Source organism: Lepisosteus oculatus, chromosome 7, assembly GCF_040954835.1.
Source record: "Lepisosteus oculatus isolate fLepOcu1 chromosome 7, fLepOcu1.hap2, whole genome shotgun sequence".
Classification (NCBI taxonomy): Eukaryota; Metazoa; Chordata; class Actinopteri; order Semionotiformes; family Lepisosteidae; genus Lepisosteus; species Lepisosteus oculatus.
Window position 1 is genome coordinate 53641155 of NC_090702.1, and position 22145 is coordinate 53663299.

Sequence of the window (22145 nt, forward strand, 5' to 3'; positions counted from 1 at the left end):
GTCTTGGTCCGGAGCGATTGGCTCTCTGGGCCCGGAGGGTTTGGCAGCAGCTCATGGTGACGTTGATATTTTCTCTGTTGTGGACGCCTGGGAGGAGCAGGCAAATGAAAAAAGAATCGTGAGCTGGGGTGGGGCTTGTCTGCAGAAGTTGCAAAGAGTATTTTGCTATAAGTCCAGGATCTGCGTACCTGTGGCATCTGGAGGAAGCCGAGATGTCTTTTATTCTGCGAGTGAGTGTTGGCACTTGTTGACTTTTTCGTCAAATCACCTGCTTTGAGAAATATTGTAGATATGGTGTTACCGAGGAGCTGGCTGACTCATTGCACTGGTGTTGGCACGACGTATGCTCGGAGTTATAGTGTTGTTAGCGCAGCACTAATGGGAAGAAAAAAATAAAGAAGAGCTTTTTAGTTATTTTATTAATTTATAAGGGAATCAGTGACGTCTTGTTATGTTGTTAAACGTTTAAGTCCTGCACTTGTAATGAAGGGACGGTCGCGGTAGATTTGTCCAGGTAAGGTCTCGCTTTGCGCTTGCATTGGTCAACATCTACTGTAATTAGGGTCATATGTCTGTAAAACACATTTCTTGTAGACTATATTATACACCATTATAATGCAAATACTAATTGCTAATGCAATTAAGCAAAGGCGCCCGTGTTTTCCTGCTAGAAGGTTATCGCTGGTAATATGGCCTCACTGAATGTGCAGGAGCTGTTATAGTTTTTGTATGCGTGGTCCGTCATTTTTCGAAGTAGTGTTGTATTCGTTCTGCAGAATTAATTTCATTATAATAGTATGAAGTTTTATACAATGTAGAGCAGATACTAACGTCAGCGCGGATGGTATCTTTTTGCTTTTGTTTCACTTTACATTTTATGACGTGGTACGAGAGGGCACCTTTGTGTGTGTGTGTGTTTTTCCTGTTTGAATTTTGGTGTTATAAGCATTAAAGGCTAGACACTAATTTATAAAGCAAAAACGTCAACCTTCTCGATAATAGGAAGTGATGTGGGGAATGAAATCGACGTTGCACCTGATTTTTTTAAGTGGGTGGAGGCGTGAAACAGTAACTGAGCGAACTTTTAGGAGAATGTTTCTCCAAGAATAGCTACCATTGGGAACAAACACTTGTAACTTTTTTCGCTGTTGTTTTTTTTTTCTTTCAAGGACCTCTGCCCAAGCTGATGAACTTCCTGTGCTGATAGCCTTTCAGGCATGAAATGTTAACTCTTTATATACCAAGATGACGGGGAAATATTCTGCTCCCCATGACAAAGCCCTTCTAAAGTTGTCACTGAGGTTTTTAAACTACAGTATGGATATTTTACAGGCAGGGTTAAACGTTAAGCATTGACAACTACATGTGGATAGATGTCTTTTTTCATGAAAAAAGACAAGCTCTTAACTTTGTTGTAAAATGGTAAAATGTTATCTTGTACTTCTACCGCAGGTACATTTTATTTTGGATTTCCAGAATAGTAGGAGTCTAACTTATGACAGTGTAACTCAGAATCCAAATGTGCATTATGTTTTTTTTTTCACTTGTCTTTTTCAGATCATCCGAGACAGTTATAATTACATTCGCAATCTCATCTGCCACCTTCTCTTCGGAAAGAAAAAAGCTGCGATAACTCTTGAGGATCCCAATATCAAGTACCCTCTAAGACTCATAGACAAAGAGGTGAGATAACATTCATTTATTGCTTTTAATCTCCGTCTCAGTCAGTAACAGGTGTTCATCTAGCAGTTCAGTGCTTTCCTAACTACCCTGTGGACACATTTCCAGGAAAACAACTTAACTTTTCTTTTCTCTCAAGTGTCTAGGTGAGTGAAATTGATAACAGCCTGAGAATCTGAGAAGTTAAGAAATATGAATTGACTGCAGCATATACATTGCTCATAAGAGCATGCATTACGTGATGCTTTTTAACAAGAGGTGTTGCGTTATACCCCTTTTAAGTTAGTCAATACATTTTCTAAAGTATGTAGTTTTTGATGCATAAGACAAACTCTGAAGTTTTTCATATACAGTATGTTTTACCACAAAAAAACACAGCTTTGCTGAATACAATAAATGATCCTGTGACATGCAGCATAGCTTTTGCAATTGCAATTACTTGATTAAGAATATGTATTGTACTACTACTACTAATTTCTAACACCAACGGTATATAGCACTTTTCTGGACACTCCACTCAAAGCGCTTTACAGGTCATGGGGATCCCCTCCACCACCACCAGTGTGCAGCCCCACCTGGATGATGTGACAGCAGCCATAGTGCACCAGTACACTCCCCACACACCAGCTCTCAGTGGGGAGGAGAGCAGAGTGATGAAGCCAGTTCAGAGATGGGGATTATTAGGAGGCCATGACTGGTGGAGGCCAGGAGGGAATTTGGTCAGGACACTGGGGTAACACCCCTAGTCCTAGATTTTTAATGACCACAGAGAGTCAGGTCCTCAGCCAGGACATCTATTCTTTTTCAGAAACATTGAATTCAGATATGTCACGCTTCTGTGCGGTGTAAAGTCATGAATGCGTGGAGCTGTCTCTGTCCACCACATATCCCAGAAGTAAGGAGATATGCTTTTATGTTGTCCTTTGTTAAAGGACTGCTGGGTATTCACATGTTAGGCGTTCTGCAGGCCATTGTAGCTGATTTATCGTCAGACACAGCAAGGGCCTTCAAACTGGCTAGCGTTTCCCCAGCCATGCTCGTTTATTCTGGGGGGTCACTATCTCCACACCTGGAGGGCCACTTTTTTTCTGGTTTTCATTCCATCTTAGACTTTTGGAACTAAGTGGAGAGGAAGTCGAACTGCCCGTTTTCTTTGTGTCTTAATCAAGTGGTACTGCAGTGTTGCCTCTGAAACCTGCACACGAGGGCTGGAGCCTGCTGCCCCAACTTTATTCCCTGGAAATGTGTCGGGTTGTTGTTGTCGGAACGGGGAAGGGTAGTACAAGCAGAGCTGCTCAACATCTGTCAATTGCTTCTGCAGAACTAAAACTCCACCGGTTTAGCCACTCAGGGTGTGAAAAATGAGATAGAAAAGTCTCTCTAATTTAGTAATTGTTCAGTAAAAAGCCACACCCCCCCCCCCCCCATTGTCAGGAGGCCCCATGTGTCACGGTTCTTGGCACTCACACTGTTTGTTTCCTTTGTGTTTGTGTTGACATTCTAGATCATCAGTCACGACACCAGAAAGTTCCGCTTCGCGCTGCCGTCTGAGACTCATGTCCTGGGGCTTCCCATCGGTGAGCTGCGCTGAGCTTTCGATTGGAGCTGGGGCCACGCAGTCTCTCTCTTTCTGCTTTCGGGGGTACCGATGTAGGAGAGCCACTTCTTCGTGGAGCGGGGTGTGGAAGCCCGGAGGCCGTCCTGGAAGAACAGGGCGCCGTGCGGGACTGCACTCTAGACGGGATGCCAGTCCATCACAGGGCACACAAGCAGAGTGCAATCTGTGTTGGTTTTAGATTCCACAAAGATTAGTTTGATAGAGTTCCTTATTAAAGATTACTCCTCAAATTACAGCCTGTATGCCATTCAGAAAATGAATTGGATATTGAGATAACAAGTAAACATATCAGGTTTGCTGGTGATAACAAAACAGCAGAGTTAGGAAACACTGCCGAAGTAGCAAATGAAATTCAAACAGATTTAGATAAAAATCACGAGTGGGCAAACTCCTGGCAGATGAGGTTTTAAGCAGACAGGTACAGACTTTTGCATACAGGCAGCAAATCCTTGAACTGTAAATACATAATGGGGAAACACTGAGCTAGAAGAGTGTACATACGAAAGACGATTTAGATGTTTATGGACACGTCGGTTACAGATTTTAGACAATGTGGGGAAACAAATATTTCTAACAAAATGTTCGGAAATATAGGCAAAGCATATAAATAAATAAATAATGGGTTGTTACATTATAATGGTGAAATGCAGTACTTAGGCATTTATTACAGACAGAATTCTAGCTTTTTGATCCTGGATGAGATCCTTGAATCAGTAATCTACCAGCTACCAGATGGAGTGAATGAACTCTTCTCATTTGTCATTAGGAGTCTTAAGTAGAGAAAAATTGTGATTGTAAATACAGCTGCAAAGATTTTGCACTTAAAAAGGCATTCCAGTACCATCTGTCTTCCGTGTGATCTAATCGAAGATTTCCTTTTCAGGCCAGCACATTTACTTGTCTGCCAAGATTGATGGGAATCTTGTAGTGAGACCCTACACGCCAGTGTCCAGTGATGATGACAAGGGTTTTGTAGACCTGGTTGTGAAGGTAGGAACTGAAATTCACTTTTTTTGTGGATATATGAGGTGTAAAAACATTGTGTGTACGTCTGCCTACCAGTAGGAACAAAGAGTGACAAAGCCATAATGTGCATTTTCTTCTTATTGGATTTTGTAGAGCTCTAATCAACTTTGCGGTAGCTTCTGAACAATGAACATTTTGTATTTTACCTGAATGCTTTTCACACAGTTCTTTAAATTAGAACTAACTTTAATGTTTGGTCTCTCTTCAGATCTATTACAAAAATGTTAACCCCAAGTTTCCTGAGGGCGGGAAGATGTCCCAGTACTTGGAAAGCCTTCGGATCGGTGATACTATTGACTTCCGGGGTCCAAGTGGGCTGCTTGTGTATCAGGGGAAAGGTGAGGAGCTGAGTGGGTGAAGGGTTAAGCTGGTTAAAACCAGACAAACGTGAAGTAATAGGCTAAATCCAGTTTTTTCTTTTCAAATTCATTCTGCAGATTAAAGATCAGCAGGGTATGGCAGATTATGAGCTGCTGTATGATTAAGGACTGAAGCCTCTATGTGTAAAATACTTTGTGTTCTCTATGCGAGGTGTTTTCACTCGGTTTTTCCTCATTTGTTTCTTCTTTGTTGTCTTCTGCAGTGTCTATGTTATTGTTATCTCTGTGTTGTTAGTATTACACAACAGACAGCATCAGAAGACTGGTGAAATACATAGAATCTGTCATCTGATATGGTGTGCCAGGGACAGAGGCCTTTTCTAACTGATGACTTTTCAGTCTTCCCTTTTTTGTCAACATTTTCAGATTCCAACAATGAACACAGTGTTTGAATCTCCTTCCAGGAGTGATATTTAACACATTCTGCACCAGCCTTCAAGTTAGAACTTTACAAATGACTTGTTTTGAATGGCCTTCTAACTGTATTTTTCAAGGCTGTTTTTTTTTCACAGAACTGAGTGGCTCAAAGTCTGTTTGATAATACATTCGACCTACATGCTGAAGTTGAAACTGCATATTTTATCACATGCCGAAGGTTCAATTTTAGTACGTCTCTTAGCTAGTCTTCTGTAATATGTGCTTTTTTTCGGAACTCTTAGTTTTTACATTTCTGCGATGGCTGTCATTCTGGGGAAACCTCAACAGCAATACAGGAGTCTAAAGCCATGGCTCTTGAGAGGTTATGAAGGTCTGCTTTGTCACAGTGGAGCCAGATCGTTCCATACAGTGACATGTGATGAGAGTCAGTGGGTCTCACATGGCTGTGTGAAGTTGTTTGTTTTGCAAAGTAGTCTTTTTGTTAAGGCTTGTATTTTTTAGAGGCAGGATGTGGTGATTTATGAGTCATGTTCGGTGTTTGTATTTATTTGCGTGCATCTACGCAATATTACCTCATAGCTTGATTTTGTCCGGACTCAGAATCCAAAGGTCTGATCAGCACTGAGTTGGGAGACCTCTTGGTAAAACTTGGTTGCTGATACCGGAGGTAGAGGACCAGTAGCTGGTATTCTTCCCTGTGGACCAGAATTTCCAATCCAGGATAGTGACTGAGGATATTGTCTAGTAGGAACAGAAACTCAGTTTGGAGTCAGACTCCTTGGTCATTGAAGATCCCATAGCACCATTCATGGAAGTAGTCTCCCCCTCAATGACCTGGTGAAGCAGTTTCTCACTGCTTTACCTGATCAGCCTGCTGGGGACATCTGGTGCATAATATCTGGGTTGCTGCGCATCACCAAAGTGACTACTGCACTTCACTCATGGTGATGAGGGACCCCTCCTGTCTGCGAAGTACTCTGGGATCCTTTGGGACAAGAACTGCTATGTGAATGCAAGTGATTATTAGCATTCTTATTGTGGGAGCATTCAGAAAGCACAGGGCTTGAACTTGGTAATCCAGCAAGAAACAAAAATAGAACAGGTATATTCATTTTGTAAGGGATTTACTATTAAGCTTTCATAGTTGTATAACTTTTAACAGGGAATATTCTTGAACTAAAAAAACACCTGGTAGAAATCAGCTCAGAAACTTGCTGTGTAGGAATGTGTTGCTGCATGGTATCATTACACATGTCTCTCTCGACTTAGGGACATTTGCCATCCGCCCAGACAAGAAGTCTGATCCTGTGATCAAGACTGCCAAGAATCTAGGGATGATAGCTGGTGGGACTGGTGAGTGTTATTTTCTGAAAAAGAAAAGCCAAATATTTGCTTGTTTAGTCAATCCTTAGCCTTTGTTAGAGTTTTACCATATTTCAACACTGTAGTGATTTCTGGAGTGTTGCAAGCAGATTGAATTCCCCAAACTGTGAAACTTGAAGATATTGTTGGCAAGCACTGGGAACAATATTCAGAATAACACCATTAGTACGTTGATCAGACGTACTGTAGCTTTTCTCCTTTGTATTGAAATTTTTTATAAAGAAATAGTTCTATTTCCACGTGCTTCAAAAAGAACAACATTATTTTCTGCACAATTGACAAATGGTACATTCACAGAATGGAAATTGAAATGTTAAGGTGAGTCTGCATTTGAACAAATGAAAAAAGTAAAGAGATTAGTTACTAGATGTTGTGTTCCATGCTTCAGCTGTATCACATTATAATGAATAAATCACTTTTTCATTGAAGATAAGGCTTTATGGATAGTGGATATGATGAAGACTTCTAGTTTCCCTTGCAGTCATCTCAGTTTCTTCAAACCACGCTCTGGAGCACTACGTAGCAGAGAGACACAGAAAAATGCTTGTCTTTCAGACATGATTTCATGCTTCAACCAAGGTGCAGATTGGTGCAAATTTTAAGGAAGTGTGATCTGCTCTATGCAGGGAAACACTGTCAGAGACCATCTCTGAGACATTATGATGTTGTGTTAATAGACTGTATCATGCTTTAATGTTCACAGGAAATCTAATTATCTAATTGTCCTAATTATTTGGACAAAAAGTGCTTTCAAAGCCATTAGTTTTCTAATTCAGAATTATCCCCCAAAATGTATCTGATGAATGTGATCTGTATTTGAATGTGCAATGTGGTGTTTGTTCAGGGATTACGCCCATGCTGCAGATAATCAGAGCCATCATGAAGGATAAGGAGGACAAAACTGTGTGTTACTTGCTGTTTGCAAATCAGGTAAGCAAACTTGTAGCACAGCAGATTAAAGGGAAACGGCAAGGCTAGTTTTATGTTTGGGGATCATAAAGAATCAGCACTGATGTGCCCATTTCAAACCACAGTGCAGGTGACATGCACACAATAACATGTTAACCTTCAGTTTTCATCACAAAACGGACTAAATGTCCGTGTTCTGCAATTCAGAACGAAACTGAACAAACGCCAGCTGAAGTGAAGGGGCAGCTCCATGTCACAGTTCTCAGAAACTCTCACTCTCGCCCTGGGGAGACCTGGGGTTTGTGACAACAGGGCGACTGACAGTATTTTCACAAAGTTCACAATTTTGTGCTTAATTCGGAATTCGTAAAATGTTGCTACATTGTCAATTAATTTATTTTGTTACCGCAATTTCTAACTGGTCTGAGGAATTGTGAGTGCAGGTCCCCATCAACACTGTTAGCAGAGGCTGGTTGTGTTTGGAGTACGTTACCATTTAAAAAAAATAATATCCTTTCCAGCTTGCACTGCATCCGAAAAGAGAAATCTTTTCATTGATGGCATGTGTTTAGAAATGAAAATCAATTATTAGTCATTGTTTTCAAAAGGCTGCCTTTGCTGACAACTATTTTTTATCTTATTTTGTGGCGTTTTTTTTGCTCCAGCAGGCTATATGTAAGGTGAATGGCTTGTAAAATGGCAACATAAATATACTTTTGCATTGCAAGTAATATATTATGAACACTTTGAATAAGCTGTGCTGATGTCAAATTTTCCAGTACAATATAGCCTTTTATGTACTGTTACATAACGTTGCCTTTTTGAAACTATCACAAGTTGGTGTGATTTTATTTCTTGTGGCGAATGGAGTTGTAGTAGAGCTCTGTGCAAATCTTTGGATAAACTGATGTGGGTTTTCACCTGCAGACGGAGAAGGACATCTTACTGCGTCCAGAGCTGGAAGAAATCCAGGCAAACTATCCCTCTCGCTTCAAGCTCTGGTTCACCCTTGACAGAGCTCCTGAAAGTAAGAAAAGCGGAAGATAAAGGGCCCGTTATTGGCCAGCTGTCAGGATGTACAAGGACTCATGATTGGAGTCATGTCTGTGGCTTTATTATCATTGGTGATAAAATGCTGACATATTTTGCAGTTTCCTGTAGAACAAAGACCTAAACATGGAAACAGTTGTGGTAAAAATGAGATTGACAAGATGTTTCTTTTTACCCCATGGTTGTAAAGTGTGTTAAGTATTTGTTTTGCCCCAGCGCTTGGTACAGATACTCCCGCAATGTGTGGAGTCAGTGCAGAGGGTTGCAGGGCTGCTTGCTTTAGCTGCTCTGATGACTGGCACTGTTTCTGCAGCAGTTCTAACTGGTGACTTCCCTGGCTGTGCAGTGTGAAAGCAAAGGAAGGGGTCACGTGTGAGTTTCTGTCCCTGTCGTGCCCCATTGCTGAATGTGTGATTCTTCTGTTTCTCGTATCTGAAATAAGAAAGGTTACGCATGAGAGAAGGCCATTCGGCTAATCTGGCCCACGAGTGAGTGAGTAAGTTAGTTGCTAATTGGTCCAAGGACCCTTATTCAGCCATTTCCTGAAGGATGTCGGGCTATCGGCTTCAACAGCAGGACGGTGTAGCTCTCCCATGTGTGGCTGAGCACAGTGAGTTACAAGCATGCACACACATCTGAGCGGCTGGTCTAATTAAAACGCTTCCAAGTGATTTATATGCATGGATGAAAGGCGATTTGAGTGAAAGTGAGGGTAAATGGCCAATGTATGGAGTCAGCTGTTAAGGCTTTTTTGTGGGTTTGTTTTCTAGACTGGGACTACAGCACAGGGTTTGTCAACGAGGATATGATCAGGAACTACCTGCCACCTCCAGGGGAGGACACCCTCATCCTGATGTGTGGGCCTCCGCCTATGATCCAGTTTGCCTGCAACCCGAACCTGGACAAAGTGGGCCACGACAACAGCAGGAGGTTCACTTTTTAGATGCAGAGCTATTGCAGCGCAGGGTATGAGTGAGGCACTGAAACTGCAGTAGAAGACATGTTTTAAACTCTTCCTCGCTAGGACCACAACTCGGGCAGAACACCAGGGGTGTTTCCAATGTGCAGAATACCAGCTATTGCCTCAACCTCTTACAGCAGAACATGCAGAACATGAAGGGGTGCTCTCATTCCTCTTCAGAGCAGCGCAAACAGTTTGATACTGTTGTTGTAAATTATAAAAAAAAAATTATATCTGATGTCTAGATTTCTCAAACAAGATATTCATTACTGCTTGTAGGGAGCAAGAACGTTCTTTGTGTCCCAGTTCACAGTTCGACTTGGAAAAAATTGGTAGAGACCAAAACAATTAAGACAGTGGTCACTCAACAAGTGATGCTTAATGATGATGATTTCACATTGCATACATTTTACTTGTTGGAAAGTTATTTTGTTCTGCACATAATGTATTAATGTACAGGACAAATGAACGCTGGATAACTGAAAAATGCCATTTTAAGCAAGTATTCTACTGCAGTATCTACCAGGAAAATGTATTTTGGTCTTAATTATGCTATGCTGATATTATCCTATGCATACGTGCTATGCAAATCCTGAAGGGTCCAATACTAAGGTGCAGAGACATGGAGATTGAAAGAAAAAGGAACACACAAAGAGCACTAGGTGGCAGTGTTTCGTTCAAATTACTGACAAAACAACATACTACAACACCTGCGTTCAACTGTTCCAGAGTGTCACATTGGTGATAAGATTTAGCGGATTGTAAAGTGTAACATCATTGAGCTTATTTAATGCAAACTATAAGTACAGTTCTGTAGGAGCAAATGTGTCATTGCACAACAAAGCTCACTTGTGGCCATATTACAATTCTTCTCAATTAATTGAACACAATTCTTGAGGAATTGTTCACATTAGCACAAACCTCAGAACTATAACTTGATTTGCAAATATAGCATTGCCAGCATGCTGCTAGTGTTTTACAAATGATACATGATGCAGAATGGTTTAACTATTGAAGTGTTAAGAAGCACAGAATACAGACATTGTAATTTGTTTACTTCACTTGCATTCTTGCCCATTGGTCAGGCCAGCGCTTTTCCTTAAGGTTGTGTTTAATGTTGTGTCGATCATGTTAATGTTATGTTATATCATTTCAAACATCATGAGGAGAACACTGGACTCTGCATTGGATTCAGGAACTGGGAGGATCATGGAGGCATGATCTCCATATGTGTACGTGTAGTGACCCCCTGGCCCCTGTCTAATGAGGGCTGGATGGTGGAAGCTGAGCAGGTCAGATCTTCTTGTGGCACAAAACTGCCACGTGTTGCTCTCGAGAACGCCGTGATATCCAACAGTGGCCTGGTCACAGGGATGTGGGCAGTGACACCATTCACAGAGCTGACCGCACCCATTCTGATCTTTCCTTCACGTTGACCCTCCACACTGACAGTGACTCTGTTTCCAGGGATCATCCTCTCTCTTCTCCTGGCTTTGGCCAAATTGAAGCCTGCTTCATCTACTCTAGTATCTGTGGTGTTTCACTGGCTTCAGGTTTCATTATGCTCTGAAGATAATGGAGAGCATTTCACCAGATCAGTCGATTCACAGTAAAAGTGGACATACAGGCAGATAAGCCTTGCCTGTAATTACTGGTGCCTCAGCCCCTTTACTTACTGATCCTTTCAAAAAGGATCCTGGTCAGTTCTTTCTTTCTGCCTCCTGATGCCTCCAGAAGACTCAGGCAGTGGTGGAAAGGCTTATGCTATCCAAACGCCATTGAAAAACACCCTTATCTCGCAAGTTGAACCTCTGGTTCTCCCTCCAACAAATGGCTTTACTGGCAACTGCCATTTTCACAGTAACCACCTTCTGTTCAGCAGCGAAACCTTTCCTCTGCCAGTGTGGGGTGGTTGCTGAACACTTCTGATGGCAAAACTGTTTTCATGAACAATATTGTACAGTAAGGCAGTGAAGATATAAGATTACGTACCTGTTCCCATTGCTGCAAATCCATGTGACAAAGGATCTTCTTGGGCTTGGCTGTGCCCTCTGTCCGGCTTTTCTCATTGTCTGGCCATGGTTGATCACAAGGTCTACTGTTGTAGCTCAACTCTCATCTGACATGTATGCACAACTTTCCCTTCCCCCAGCTCTGCCTCCTGGCGCACAGACTCCATAGATCATCTGTTTTGGAGAAGGTTAGTTTCTTCCAGCTCCGCCTCCTAGCACAGACCCCCTTCCACAGCCCCGCCCCTTCCTCCAGCTCCACCTCCTGACACACAGACCCCCTTCCACAGCCCCGCCCCTTACCTCGGCTCCGCCTCCTGACACACAGACCCCTCTTCCACAGCCCCGCCCCTTCCTCCAGCTCCACCTCCTGACACACAGACCCCCTTCCACAGCCCCGCCCCTTACCTCAGCTCCACCTCCTGACACACCTTCTGGTGCACAGACTCCATAGATCATCTGTTTTGGAGAAGGTTTGTTTCTTCTATTATAGTGTTTAGCAGGATGGGGTATTTTGCTAATCTGCATTTTGTGTCTAGAGCAGAGATTTGTATTCATCATCTTGCACACTTGACATGATGTTTCTCTGAAAGCAGTCGTAAAGGATTATCTGCTCTGACTGGGACTTGAGAATTCTGTTGACTGATTTGAATATGTGAACAATTTTTTGAGTATTGTGTTCAGGCAATTGAGAAGAACCTGTCTGTGGCACGGTCCACACAGGTAGTTGGAGAAATGACGGAAGCAGAGCATAACATGAAACATTTCCAGAAGCATTTGCAGTAACTAGGAAACTGAACAATGAGTATTGCAGGAAGAAGTAGCTATAACACCCTATTCCATTCATAGCTCTCCTAACTTCTCCTCTGGGACACAATCCAGATACAGTGATAGGAAGTCGCTAGGGCTCATCAGCACTGTTGGACCAGGCAGCCTGTCTAGTTCACTGTAGTGATGTGTATCACTACTGACACGGTGGTGATGCTGATTGAGTGTGGCTCAGTGGTGCTTCCCAATTAAAGACGAACTCCCTAATTAAAGAGGTGGGGAAACAACAGTGTTTTGTTGGGAGGCGGTTTTGAGTATTGACCTTTTCCTCTAATGCTGCAGACTCTGCTTTGCTCTTGCGGTTGTGCTATCATTTTAAAGACTGCAGGAGGACACTGGCCTTGTTTTTATCATTCAAACTTGTTCTCTCTCCGTACCCCTGGCCCAACTATAGATAGAAAGTCGGAGGACTTCATTATATTTTTTCTGAGAATTACATGCCAGATTTAAAGATTAAGCAAGCAGTTGCAAAAATAATTTTTCTGTAGTTGCATTACCTAATCTGTCATGTTTTAGTTTCTGAACTGTCTTGCACTCTCTTGTTCAGACACGTGCGATGGATTTGTAGTGATTTGGTCAAGTCGAATGGGAATTCATTACCCTGCTGCCAACCCTGCTGCCAACACATCTTTAGTTTTCCTTAATGTTTGAAGCACAGGTGCTGCCAGAGTGCTGTATTCTAGACTTGAAAAGATAAGAGTTCTCATGTTCACAGGGACTAACAGATTGCACAGTCTTGATCATACATACACGGAATACACAGTCAAGACCCTAAAAATGTCCTTAAAAGGATGCTTTGTTCAGGGCACATTTAGGAAATATTGAAGGAGTTCTGTAGGCTTTTATGAGTATTAATTCCGGTATTTGAAGACCAGGTCTGCTTAGTTTTATTGGTGGTCTTAAATACCATTGAGAGCGTCTTGTAGTGAGTATAATAACTAAATGTTTTGAATTGGTCTTTCTTTTGAATGCCTTGCCATTAGGAACATTTGCTTATCAGCTGGTCCCAATATTTGTATATCTTTTGCATTTTGCTCTGGAACCATTTCTTTCCTCGTGGACAGATGCCATCTTTTACAGGTGTGTGAAACTGCTTTCTATTCCGTACATGGGCTCTGTACATTTTGTATTTTAAACTGCTGCAAGTTATTGATGGTTACATTTTATTACATTTACATTTATTACAGTTTATTATCACTGCTTGATATGCAACACAAACTGTAACCAAGCATTTGTTTTTAATATCTGGTATTTCCAGTCTATTCAAGTATGCTGTAGAGAGGCATCTTTAGTTGAATAAATCTATAAATGCTTACATTGTGAAACATCTATGCCAGATTTTGTGAAGTAGCCTAGTGCTGTCAAGGTTTCTTTTTCAGTATGTGCTCCGAGAATTTAACACTGCACTATAGCATGTATGCTTTAAGTGGACGTGATGAATGACTCAGTCATCTGAATCTGAGCAATGGGCTGGGTGACCATACTTCGTCAAGAAGGTGGTTTTGTATTTGGTTGATGAATGAAGACTAACATATTAAACTGATTACAGCATCCTTCTGAACAATTGTTTGTCAGTATTTGATTTACGCAGGAGCTTATGAATGTATGCATTTACTTAAGGATGTTTTTTTTTTCTTCTAGTGTGCTTCCATTTTTTAAATTGCAATTAGATTATTTCTTAGCCTTGCTAGCAAACTACTGATAGTTTCTTGAAGGCTGATATCACCTTGCACATGCATATTTTGTCAAAAGAACACTGGGTTTATTTCACAGAGAGTATATTATGATGTGATGATAATTGAGAGCACCTGATTGTGTGAATGTTGCACGATGCTGAATGAAATTCAGTGCTGAGTCAGACCTGAGGTATATCTTCTCCCTCCTCTTTTGCAAACAACCATACCTGTATTTGTTCTGCAAATAAACTCATTCACTAACTTGATAAATTAGGTAAACCGATGTTAAGTGTGAAAAGGTTACGTGTCTAAAACAGACAGTTTCACATTCCACTCTGGACTCCTAATGACGTTAATGGATGAACTGTTCATATAACTGAAGGGTTTTCAATCCTGGTGCTGGGGACACACACACCTGCTGTTTTTACCACCTGAACCCTTAACAGTTAGATGTTAACCATTTAAATGGCTGCCTTTGTTTTCAGTTCCAATTACCAGGAGTGAATGTAAATGCTTTAGGTCATCATTATGAAAATAAGTTTAAATTTGCCAACAACAATGACAGTATACATTCATTTCTTTACAGGTGTTATTAGTCTTTACTAATTGCAAAACTAGTCATATTAAGTAGAAATATTAAACAATGGCATATTATATTAAATAAAAGCAGTAAAAAAAAAACTAATACAAGTGTGCTGGCATTCTGACCCCCTGTAACCCTTGTTGTATGAAGGGATTAGAATGTGGATGGAAATTAGGAAACATTCCATCTTTCAAAAATAATGGTGTTAAATTCTAAAGATGTTCCTATCTACATCTAATGAATTTACACAACTATTCTTCATAGATTTGAAAATAAAAGGCATTTCCTGTACATAACAGTTCATCTTTTATAAAAAAAATACTATTGATACAATTTAATAATTAAATGAGGAAAATTAAAGTGTACTTTAACTATCATATGCCATATAGCAATTCTGCTTTTCCAATATTATATTATTATATTCCAATAATATAATATTGTTGAAGAAAACTCATTCAAATTAAGCATTACCTTAAGCTGCTTTGCATTTCGGTAATAAAACGGTTAACCCATGCAGTGGACATGAGAATTTCACTAGAGAAAATTGATGTAAACATTGCCCAGGTCCTTGAGACTGTTTTTCTTCTTACAGCAACGTTCCAGCATCTCACGGGTGGAGAGAAATTCATCTGTATTTAGAAAGAAATCCTTAACCATCACATCCCCCGGAGGGGAATTTTTATTCCTTCTGTTCTTAACACTGTCCAGCAGAGCTCCTCTAATGTCCTTTGGTTTCCCTGGCACTCCAAATACTATAAACATCCCCACGCAGTCCCTACCCACCAGCGAACAGAACTCCTCCAGCTTTTCGTAGTTGCTCTTATTTGTGTACAGAGCGTCTGCCAGTGTGATCTCTTTTATATTCCCATAGCACTTCTCTGGGTCCCGCATCTGGCTTCTCAGTGCTTGATCAGACATCTGTGACGTCTGGACCGGGAACTGGATCTTCACATTCTTGTCCGGCCCAAGAATGGTCCAGATCCAGTCCACACCAAAGAGCAGACGCTGTTGCTTGGTCATCGTGCTGGTGGTGATGTGCTCCTCCACGCCCTTCTCCGCGCAGTACGAGATGAAGCTGACGAGGAAGATCTCGTTCAGCGTGTCCGTGCTGGGCTGCAGCCTGTTCTGCGGGTCCTCGAACCCGAGGTACTCCTTCAGCTTCTGGGAAGCATGAACGATGCCCTGGCAAAAAACATCCCCCAGAATGTCAGGCTTGGAGTCTGGAGCAGGCTCCTGCGACTTTGTCTGCCCCATGTATGAAATCGATCACGCTGCAACTGCAGTGAAATCAGCACAGCTCCTTCTTCCTCTGCATCTCCATTCCCTTGCATGAGCCAGGAAAAGTGTTTTCCGAGTTGTTCTGGGAAGAAAAATGAGCACAATGAATTATGCTGTGCAGACCTTCAGCTAATGAGCAGTGAAACCCGATTCCTCACCTTTAAGCTGTAGGGTGGAGCCTGTGGTTCCTGCTGGCTAAAGTCTACCTTCACAGTCTGGCAGGGAATGTATGAGCAAAGGAGAGTTTCAATTTTTTTACCTAAGAATATGATGAAGACATTAGCAAATTAAATGCCCAAAGGAATTTACTGGTTCACATACGCTACAATGTTGTGCACTCATTTATATAGGTGGGTGAGCAGGGGCACTCTCACTAATGCATCTTAATACAGCAATAATATTCCTGTCAGGCATTTCAAACTACCAGACAATTAATTTTTAAAAGGGGTTTGAATCTTGAGTTTTTCCTCCTCCACTTACTGTCCTTGACCATTTCAGTTAAGATTCTGCTTGCATTCAAACTTGACACTTCATTTCTAATTGCATCCCATCTTGTTCCTTCAGAAGCATTCTATATCCACTACAACGCATCCGTATGTTCAAATACATTTGTGAGGAAAAAAGATAAGGTTCCGTATTCTCTTTGTGAATCCGAGGTGGAGGATGTGACCATTTTAAAAGAATATTAATTTGAATATTCAAATGTCCTTCATCTAGAGCTCATGTTCATAACGTTGAGAAAGTCTTTTTTATCTGTGAAGGGGTAATTTTTGGATCTCTTGCAATCTATTACTGCATGTTTTTGTCTTTTCCAGACTTGATGCAGTTTGCTGGATGCAAACACTAAATTGCAGTATGTTCATACCTTAGCAGTTCAGATTTTAATCAAAACTATGCTTCTGCATTTTAGATTTGTTTTAGCTTCTTTGCACTGGTTTTCTGCTGATCCCAGAACTTCAAAATGCTTCTGCTCATCTTTAAGGCTTTGAGCACTGACTCCCGACTTAAAGGGAAACTGACATCTCAATATCTCAGTTTTTCTCAGTCTCGCTAACAAAATAAATGGATTGATGGTATAGCAAAAATGTACACATTTCAAAATTAAAAACAAAAAACGAACTTTTTGAAAGAACTAAGTCGTCATGTTGCAAACACCTGGGTCTCTCCACAGGCAAGAGTGGGAGTTCTCACAAACTGACATGAAGCAGCCCTTCCTGCTCAGTAGTCACTGTAATGACCAGTGTGCAGCAGGCATTTCACCGCAGAAATGTTCCAACACGATCTGCATGCCGAGTTAACAAGTAGGTGGGTTTTAGGCCGACACATACTTATTGAGAGCAGTATTTCTATTTAATTTAGAGACATATTCGCAGAACACAGCTCTGCACATACCTGGAAATGGTCTATTTTGTGATGTACAGTAATTTGGAGGTTTTACAAGTTACTTTGTGCATCTCCCTTTGATTGTGGTTTGACATGTACTCAATGCTGATTCTAACTTCCAGAATATAGAAATAGCACTGCATTTCCCCTTTAACTCACTTCACACCTGCCTGCTGTTGATGCTCCTTGTACTTGGACCTTCTTTCAGATCCTTTCAGCTAAGGATCATTCCAGCCTTGAAGCAGCAGGATGAAAAGCACTGAGTCTTCATGGCTACAGGATAACTTACAGCTCTTATCAGCTCTTGCAAAACGGCACTTTAAAAGTTAGAACTAGCTCATAATTTACCCTATTTGTGGATACTTGTCTCTCATGACTATTGTAAATGCCTTGAAGAGACACACAATGAAAGGCGATATATAAAAATCTTAAATTCATGAATAAATAATGGAAGGATAAAAGTATCTCCCCTTCCAATGAGAATGTAATCATGCACAGGTGTACTACAGCTGCATGTTTCAAACCAAAAGAGTTTATTGATTTATTAAAAATGAATAAAGTATTAACAATACACAAAGATTTGACCAATGTCATGGTTAGCAGGGGGTGGTTAATATCTTCAGCTTTGTAATATACTTATTGCTTTTGTTTTTTACAAACAATGAAAGACAAAACCTGAATACAGGCATGGTTTTACAGATGCACTGCAGAATCCATTACACAGGCTTGACAGTATAAGAACACACCAAGCCCATCGCTCTGCCATTGAATACAAGTGTCTGGAGTTGAGCAGGTCTGTGTTACTGTAACAACTTAAAGCTCAAGGGCAGAATCAGTGTAAGGACCTCCTCACATTTAAGGAACATCAGTGTCTCTTGCCTCCTTCCCATCCCTGAAGGAAAATAAAAATGATCTAGAAGCAACATCTTAGTATGACAGAGGTTCAGTCTTTCCCAGCAGATCTCTATACAAAAGCCATGTCTAAAAGAAAAGTATAAATAACATGCAAATAGTACTAAAATATCCAGGGAAAATATATATGTCCAATTGTTACTGTAGATCTAACAGTATTTTGCTAAAAGGGCAAAGCTAAATAAACAGAGGTGTGCATAGGTCAGATTTCACATCATTAGACGACAAAAGCTAAAAATCAGTCCTGAAATTCTGCACCACTTTTTCCGAGTACACACAAAATGAGATTGTTTATCTACATAAAGTTTTTTTTGAAGACATTGCAGACAAACTGCTGAGTGCAAACAGCGAGTGGCATTTCCAAACCGGGCAGCGCTGTGCTTAAGGGCTTTAGCAACTGATTTGGCATCAGCAGTGTTTCGATTTGGCACAGGTCAGATTGTCTGAGTCAGTTATTTAGATAGGACTTGAATATATTTCACTTAAACAGTTCAACGCTGGAGTTGCACAATCTGATCATTTTGTCATACTGTAGATCTGACAGAACACATACATGGCTTCATATTACAATTGCAGGGCAAGAACTGAAAACAGGTGTGAAAACAGGGGCTGGATAAAACCAGAAACAACATTAATCAGTTAAAAGAATTTTTGTATGCATGATTTGTCATTTAAAATATTAACCATGTGCCATGCTGAAAGATAACAAGTATAACTTTAGTTTTTAAAAACAGACAAAAAAAGGTAATGTTGCTCTTCACATGACAGCTATAAAAAATCCAACAGTATAAAAGTCCATCTTCTCCAGTAACCAGCTGGCAAGTAAATGTGGATCTTTCTAAAAATGCAGTATAATCATCAAATATCACAATCTTACAATGAGCATACAAGTCCTTTCAAACTTTAAATGCATAGGTGATGCAGTTATATGAAGTGCCAGCTGTATTGAAAAGGAGTTATGAATTGTGAACATCTCTATTCACACTCCTTGCTATTTATGATGCACTTGTGAAGTATCTATCAACACATCTGGCAACATCTTGCATTAGGGTTTTGATATTTAACATAAGGCAGTGACAGCCTATATTTGTTATTCAATTTCTCAACTGTAATACATTAAAAGATACATAAGCCTGGCACTGAGTGTGTAAGTGATGTCAAGGGGATACTGCAACAGCACATTGATATGCACGATTGGCACACAGTGAAATTCACAGCCACATCTGAAGATGACCGTTATCACACATTGGAGTCTTCATCTGTAATGCTGGCACTTGGAGAGCAGGTGGAAAGTTCTTTGAAGAATTCATCTTCTTTCAGCATGCTCTACAGATTGATGAAAACAGAATAACTGTTAAAGATACAGTGTGGAGTCTTCCTTAAACCATTTATATGAGCTGGGGAAATAACACATTGGGTAACACCACAAAGTGAAAATAAAATGTTTTGCTCACGTAAGGAGGAGTCAGGTTTGTTCTAGTTTTTTATGCAAGACCAGTACACCTGGGGTAATGGGGGGGTTTAAATATAATTTTCTATTTTGCGATGGTATTGTTTTGTTGTTTAAGACTTAAGTATTTGCTTTCAAGAGAAACTGTACACTTTTTTATAGGTGGCTGTCAGGAGTCAGAGACGAATACTGAACTCTGTTAGATCAACATGTTAAGTCGTTAGGCTAAAGCTGTTTGTTGTGAGTTAAGTGTCATGTTATGTCATGTTTAAATGTGTTATAGAACGTGTAAAGGTTTTAAAAGAGAATAAGATGGAGGAGGCAGGTAGTTAGATCCCCAACTGTGGTACCCCTGTCTTGGGAATAACTGTGGAACCCCTCCCATGGCCTTTTCTATTTTCTACTTTAAAAATAAACTTGTAAATAAAGGCTTAGCGACTCATGACGTAGACCCCAACAGGAAGTCCCTCCCCCCCCATGGGTTTATGGGAATTGTAGTTCCTAAAGCCAATGCAAAGTAATCTAGTAGTTGCTGCCTGCTATGGGAGTATTAAGACAGGGTTACAGACAACTGCCTTGTTGTGAAGCAAAACAACATTAAAATAAAGCCAAAATATAAAACATTTGAACAAAGATCTTTTTGGAGGTCCTGTCAATTTAAAGTGCATTAAATACACATTTATACGCATTTGGCACATCAGTTTAAGTAAAGAATTAAAAGCACTTCTTACAGTCAAGTTGTTGATGCCCTCAGAAAATGCTCCAATTTGCCTTACGGTTCCTTCAGAGTCCTCCATCTAAAGGTAAAATCAATCTCTTAAACAGTTTCCTTTGTCAAGTCAGCAATCGATTTTAGACTTCCAAATACTCCTGCACGTCAGGTGCCTGTCATCTGTTCTCTGCACCCGTGAACACGATATGACCATCAAAATCCAAACTGAATTTGAATGTTTTTTAATTAGAATGGGAATTGATTGTTTCCATTTCTGAAACAGATTATGTAGCATATTAATCCTATTGCTTGACTTAAGAGTAATACTACACATACATGTCACTTAATTATGTAAATTCTCCATCCTCAAAGAATAAAACAGAAATGTTAACCCCCCCTACTTTAAAACATGTAGGAAAAACGCCCTGTGAAACACCGTTACCTGCTCCAGGCGGTCAAGGTCGTCATCATACAGTCTCATGTCCATGCCTCGTTTGTATCCTTTCTGGAAACTGATTCCTCTGGGCATCGCCACATCCATGGGGCACACGTACTCCTCCGAATCCTCCGGCCTCTTTCTCCGCAGGCTCCCGAAACTCCCGAACGCCAGCTTCCTGGGCTGAGGTGCACATGCAAAACACACAACCCAGGCTGTAGTGCACGGGGGGGGGGCAACTGGAGGAGTTCCACCCGTGCGCCAGGGACCAAACTCCTCTCCTTTTAAAGCACAAGAACTTAAGAGCTTTACAAATACGGAAAGGGTGTCAAAAAAAGTGCGACATTCCACAAACCTTAACTTTCGCGGTGGCGGTGAGAACGACGTAGTCGGGCGACTCCATCGCCTCCTGCTTCTGCTGCTGCGCCTCGGAGCCTATGAGCAAGTTGAAGTGTGTGGCCAAGTGCCGTCTCAGCAGAGTCTTGTTTGGGGGGATATTCAGCAGCAGCGCCATCGTTTCCACGTTGAACCGGGGCTCCAGCACCTTGAAGATCGGAGACATGGCTCAGTGCTTTGCTGTGGAAGGCGAGCAGGTGCTTCTCAAGGACATTTGTGAAAAATGCTTTGAGACATTCTACTATTGTATTATACCGTAGTGGATTAGCTCCCACTGAAATAAAATTTCAAGAGTTAGAGATATTTCTCTAGCTGGTAGAAAAATGGATATGAAAATAAATGCCAGACTACAAATTGACAAATTGCATGAAGCTTATCTTGCATTTAAAAGACATCCATCATTGACAGGTTTGATCACAAGAGCACAAAAAGGTTACAAGCAAGAGGATAGCTTTTCAGCCCATCTAGTCCCTTTGGAAGTAGTTATCCAACTTGTCTAACGTCTCATCCAGCTGGTTCTTCAAGTGGATACGCTGACTTAGCCCTCTGGACAGCCCACACCAATTTCCCTTCGGGATTAATAAAGTATTATCTATCTATCTAAAGAAGTACCTCCGGTTACCAGTTTCAAACGCGCTTCCAGAGCTTCCACTTCTGCCCCCTGGTTCGACAAGCTATGCGACAGGGGGCGCTACAGGAGGTCATTCTTGCCTTCTGCTATAAGACTGTACAACGCATCCACCTTGCGTCTGGACAGAGGCAACATCGACAGTGACCTGTTTCTGGACTGAACGCATCTACTGCTACATCTGTTCTCTTTCTTTTTCCCGTTTACAACCATTTTTTGTGCAGTATATGCCAGGGACCTGTGCAATACATTTATATTTATATCTATATTTACAACTATATTTATATTCATATGTGTGATACGATTTTTCTGTGTACTGTTCTGTTCTAGTTTCCGGACTGTGAGTAACTCTTGTATTGTATTGTATGTATTGTACTATTATTATATAATTCCTTACACTGTGGCTGTGTTGTGTGTGTTAAGCTGCTGTTGCACTGCAGTTTCCCTCACGGGATCAATAAAGTATCTA

General features: G+C 40.9%; 3 protein-coding genes across 18 annotated transcripts in view; 1 reads left to right on the plus strand and 2 right to left on the minus strand.

Annotated features, from left to right (window-relative positions):
• The first annotated feature begins 64 nt into the window (after window positions 1–64).
• LOC102694155 (NADH-cytochrome b5 reductase 3-like) lies at window positions 65–12130 on the plus strand. The gene is made up of 9 exons (XM_069192759.1): window positions 65–230; window positions 1558–1683; window positions 3185–3257; window positions 4182–4288; window positions 4533–4662; window positions 6352–6435; window positions 7310–7395; window positions 8302–8401; window positions 9195–12130. Exons 1-9 carry the CDS (start codon window positions 213–215, stop codon window positions 9365–9367), a joined length of 897 nt encoding a protein of 298 aa, XP_069048860.1. The 5' UTR covers window positions 65–212; the 3' UTR covers window positions 9368–12130.
• Window positions 12131–14473: 2343 nt separating this feature from the next.
• On the minus strand, window positions 14474–16178 carry LOC102693952 (rab15 effector protein). Its single transcript, XM_015351953.2, has one exon. The coding sequence runs from the start codon at window positions 15733–15735 to the stop codon at window positions 15016–15018; it is 720 nt and encodes a 239-aa protein (XP_015207439.2). The 5' UTR covers window positions 15736–16178; the 3' UTR covers window positions 14474–15015.
• A 1476-nt stretch (window positions 16179–17654) lies between these two features.
• Window positions 17655–22145, minus strand: part of ppfibp1b (PPFIA binding protein 1b) — a 58076-nt gene continuing 53585 nt past the window's right edge. For all 16 annotated transcript variants that reach the window (XM_069192765.1, XM_069192763.1, XM_069192762.1 and 13 more), the window contains 4 exons: window positions 21008–21196; window positions 20659–20835; window positions 20236–20301; window positions 17655–19380 (listed from right to left, as the gene is read on the minus strand). In XM_069192765.1, the coding sequence (XP_069048866.1) occupies window positions 19294–19380; window positions 20236–20301; window positions 20659–20835; window positions 21008–21196 (519 nt within the window). In that variant the 3' untranslated portion in view covers window positions 17655–19293. The remainder of the gene's footprint in view (window positions 19381–20235; window positions 20302–20658; window positions 20836–21007; window positions 21197–22145) is intronic.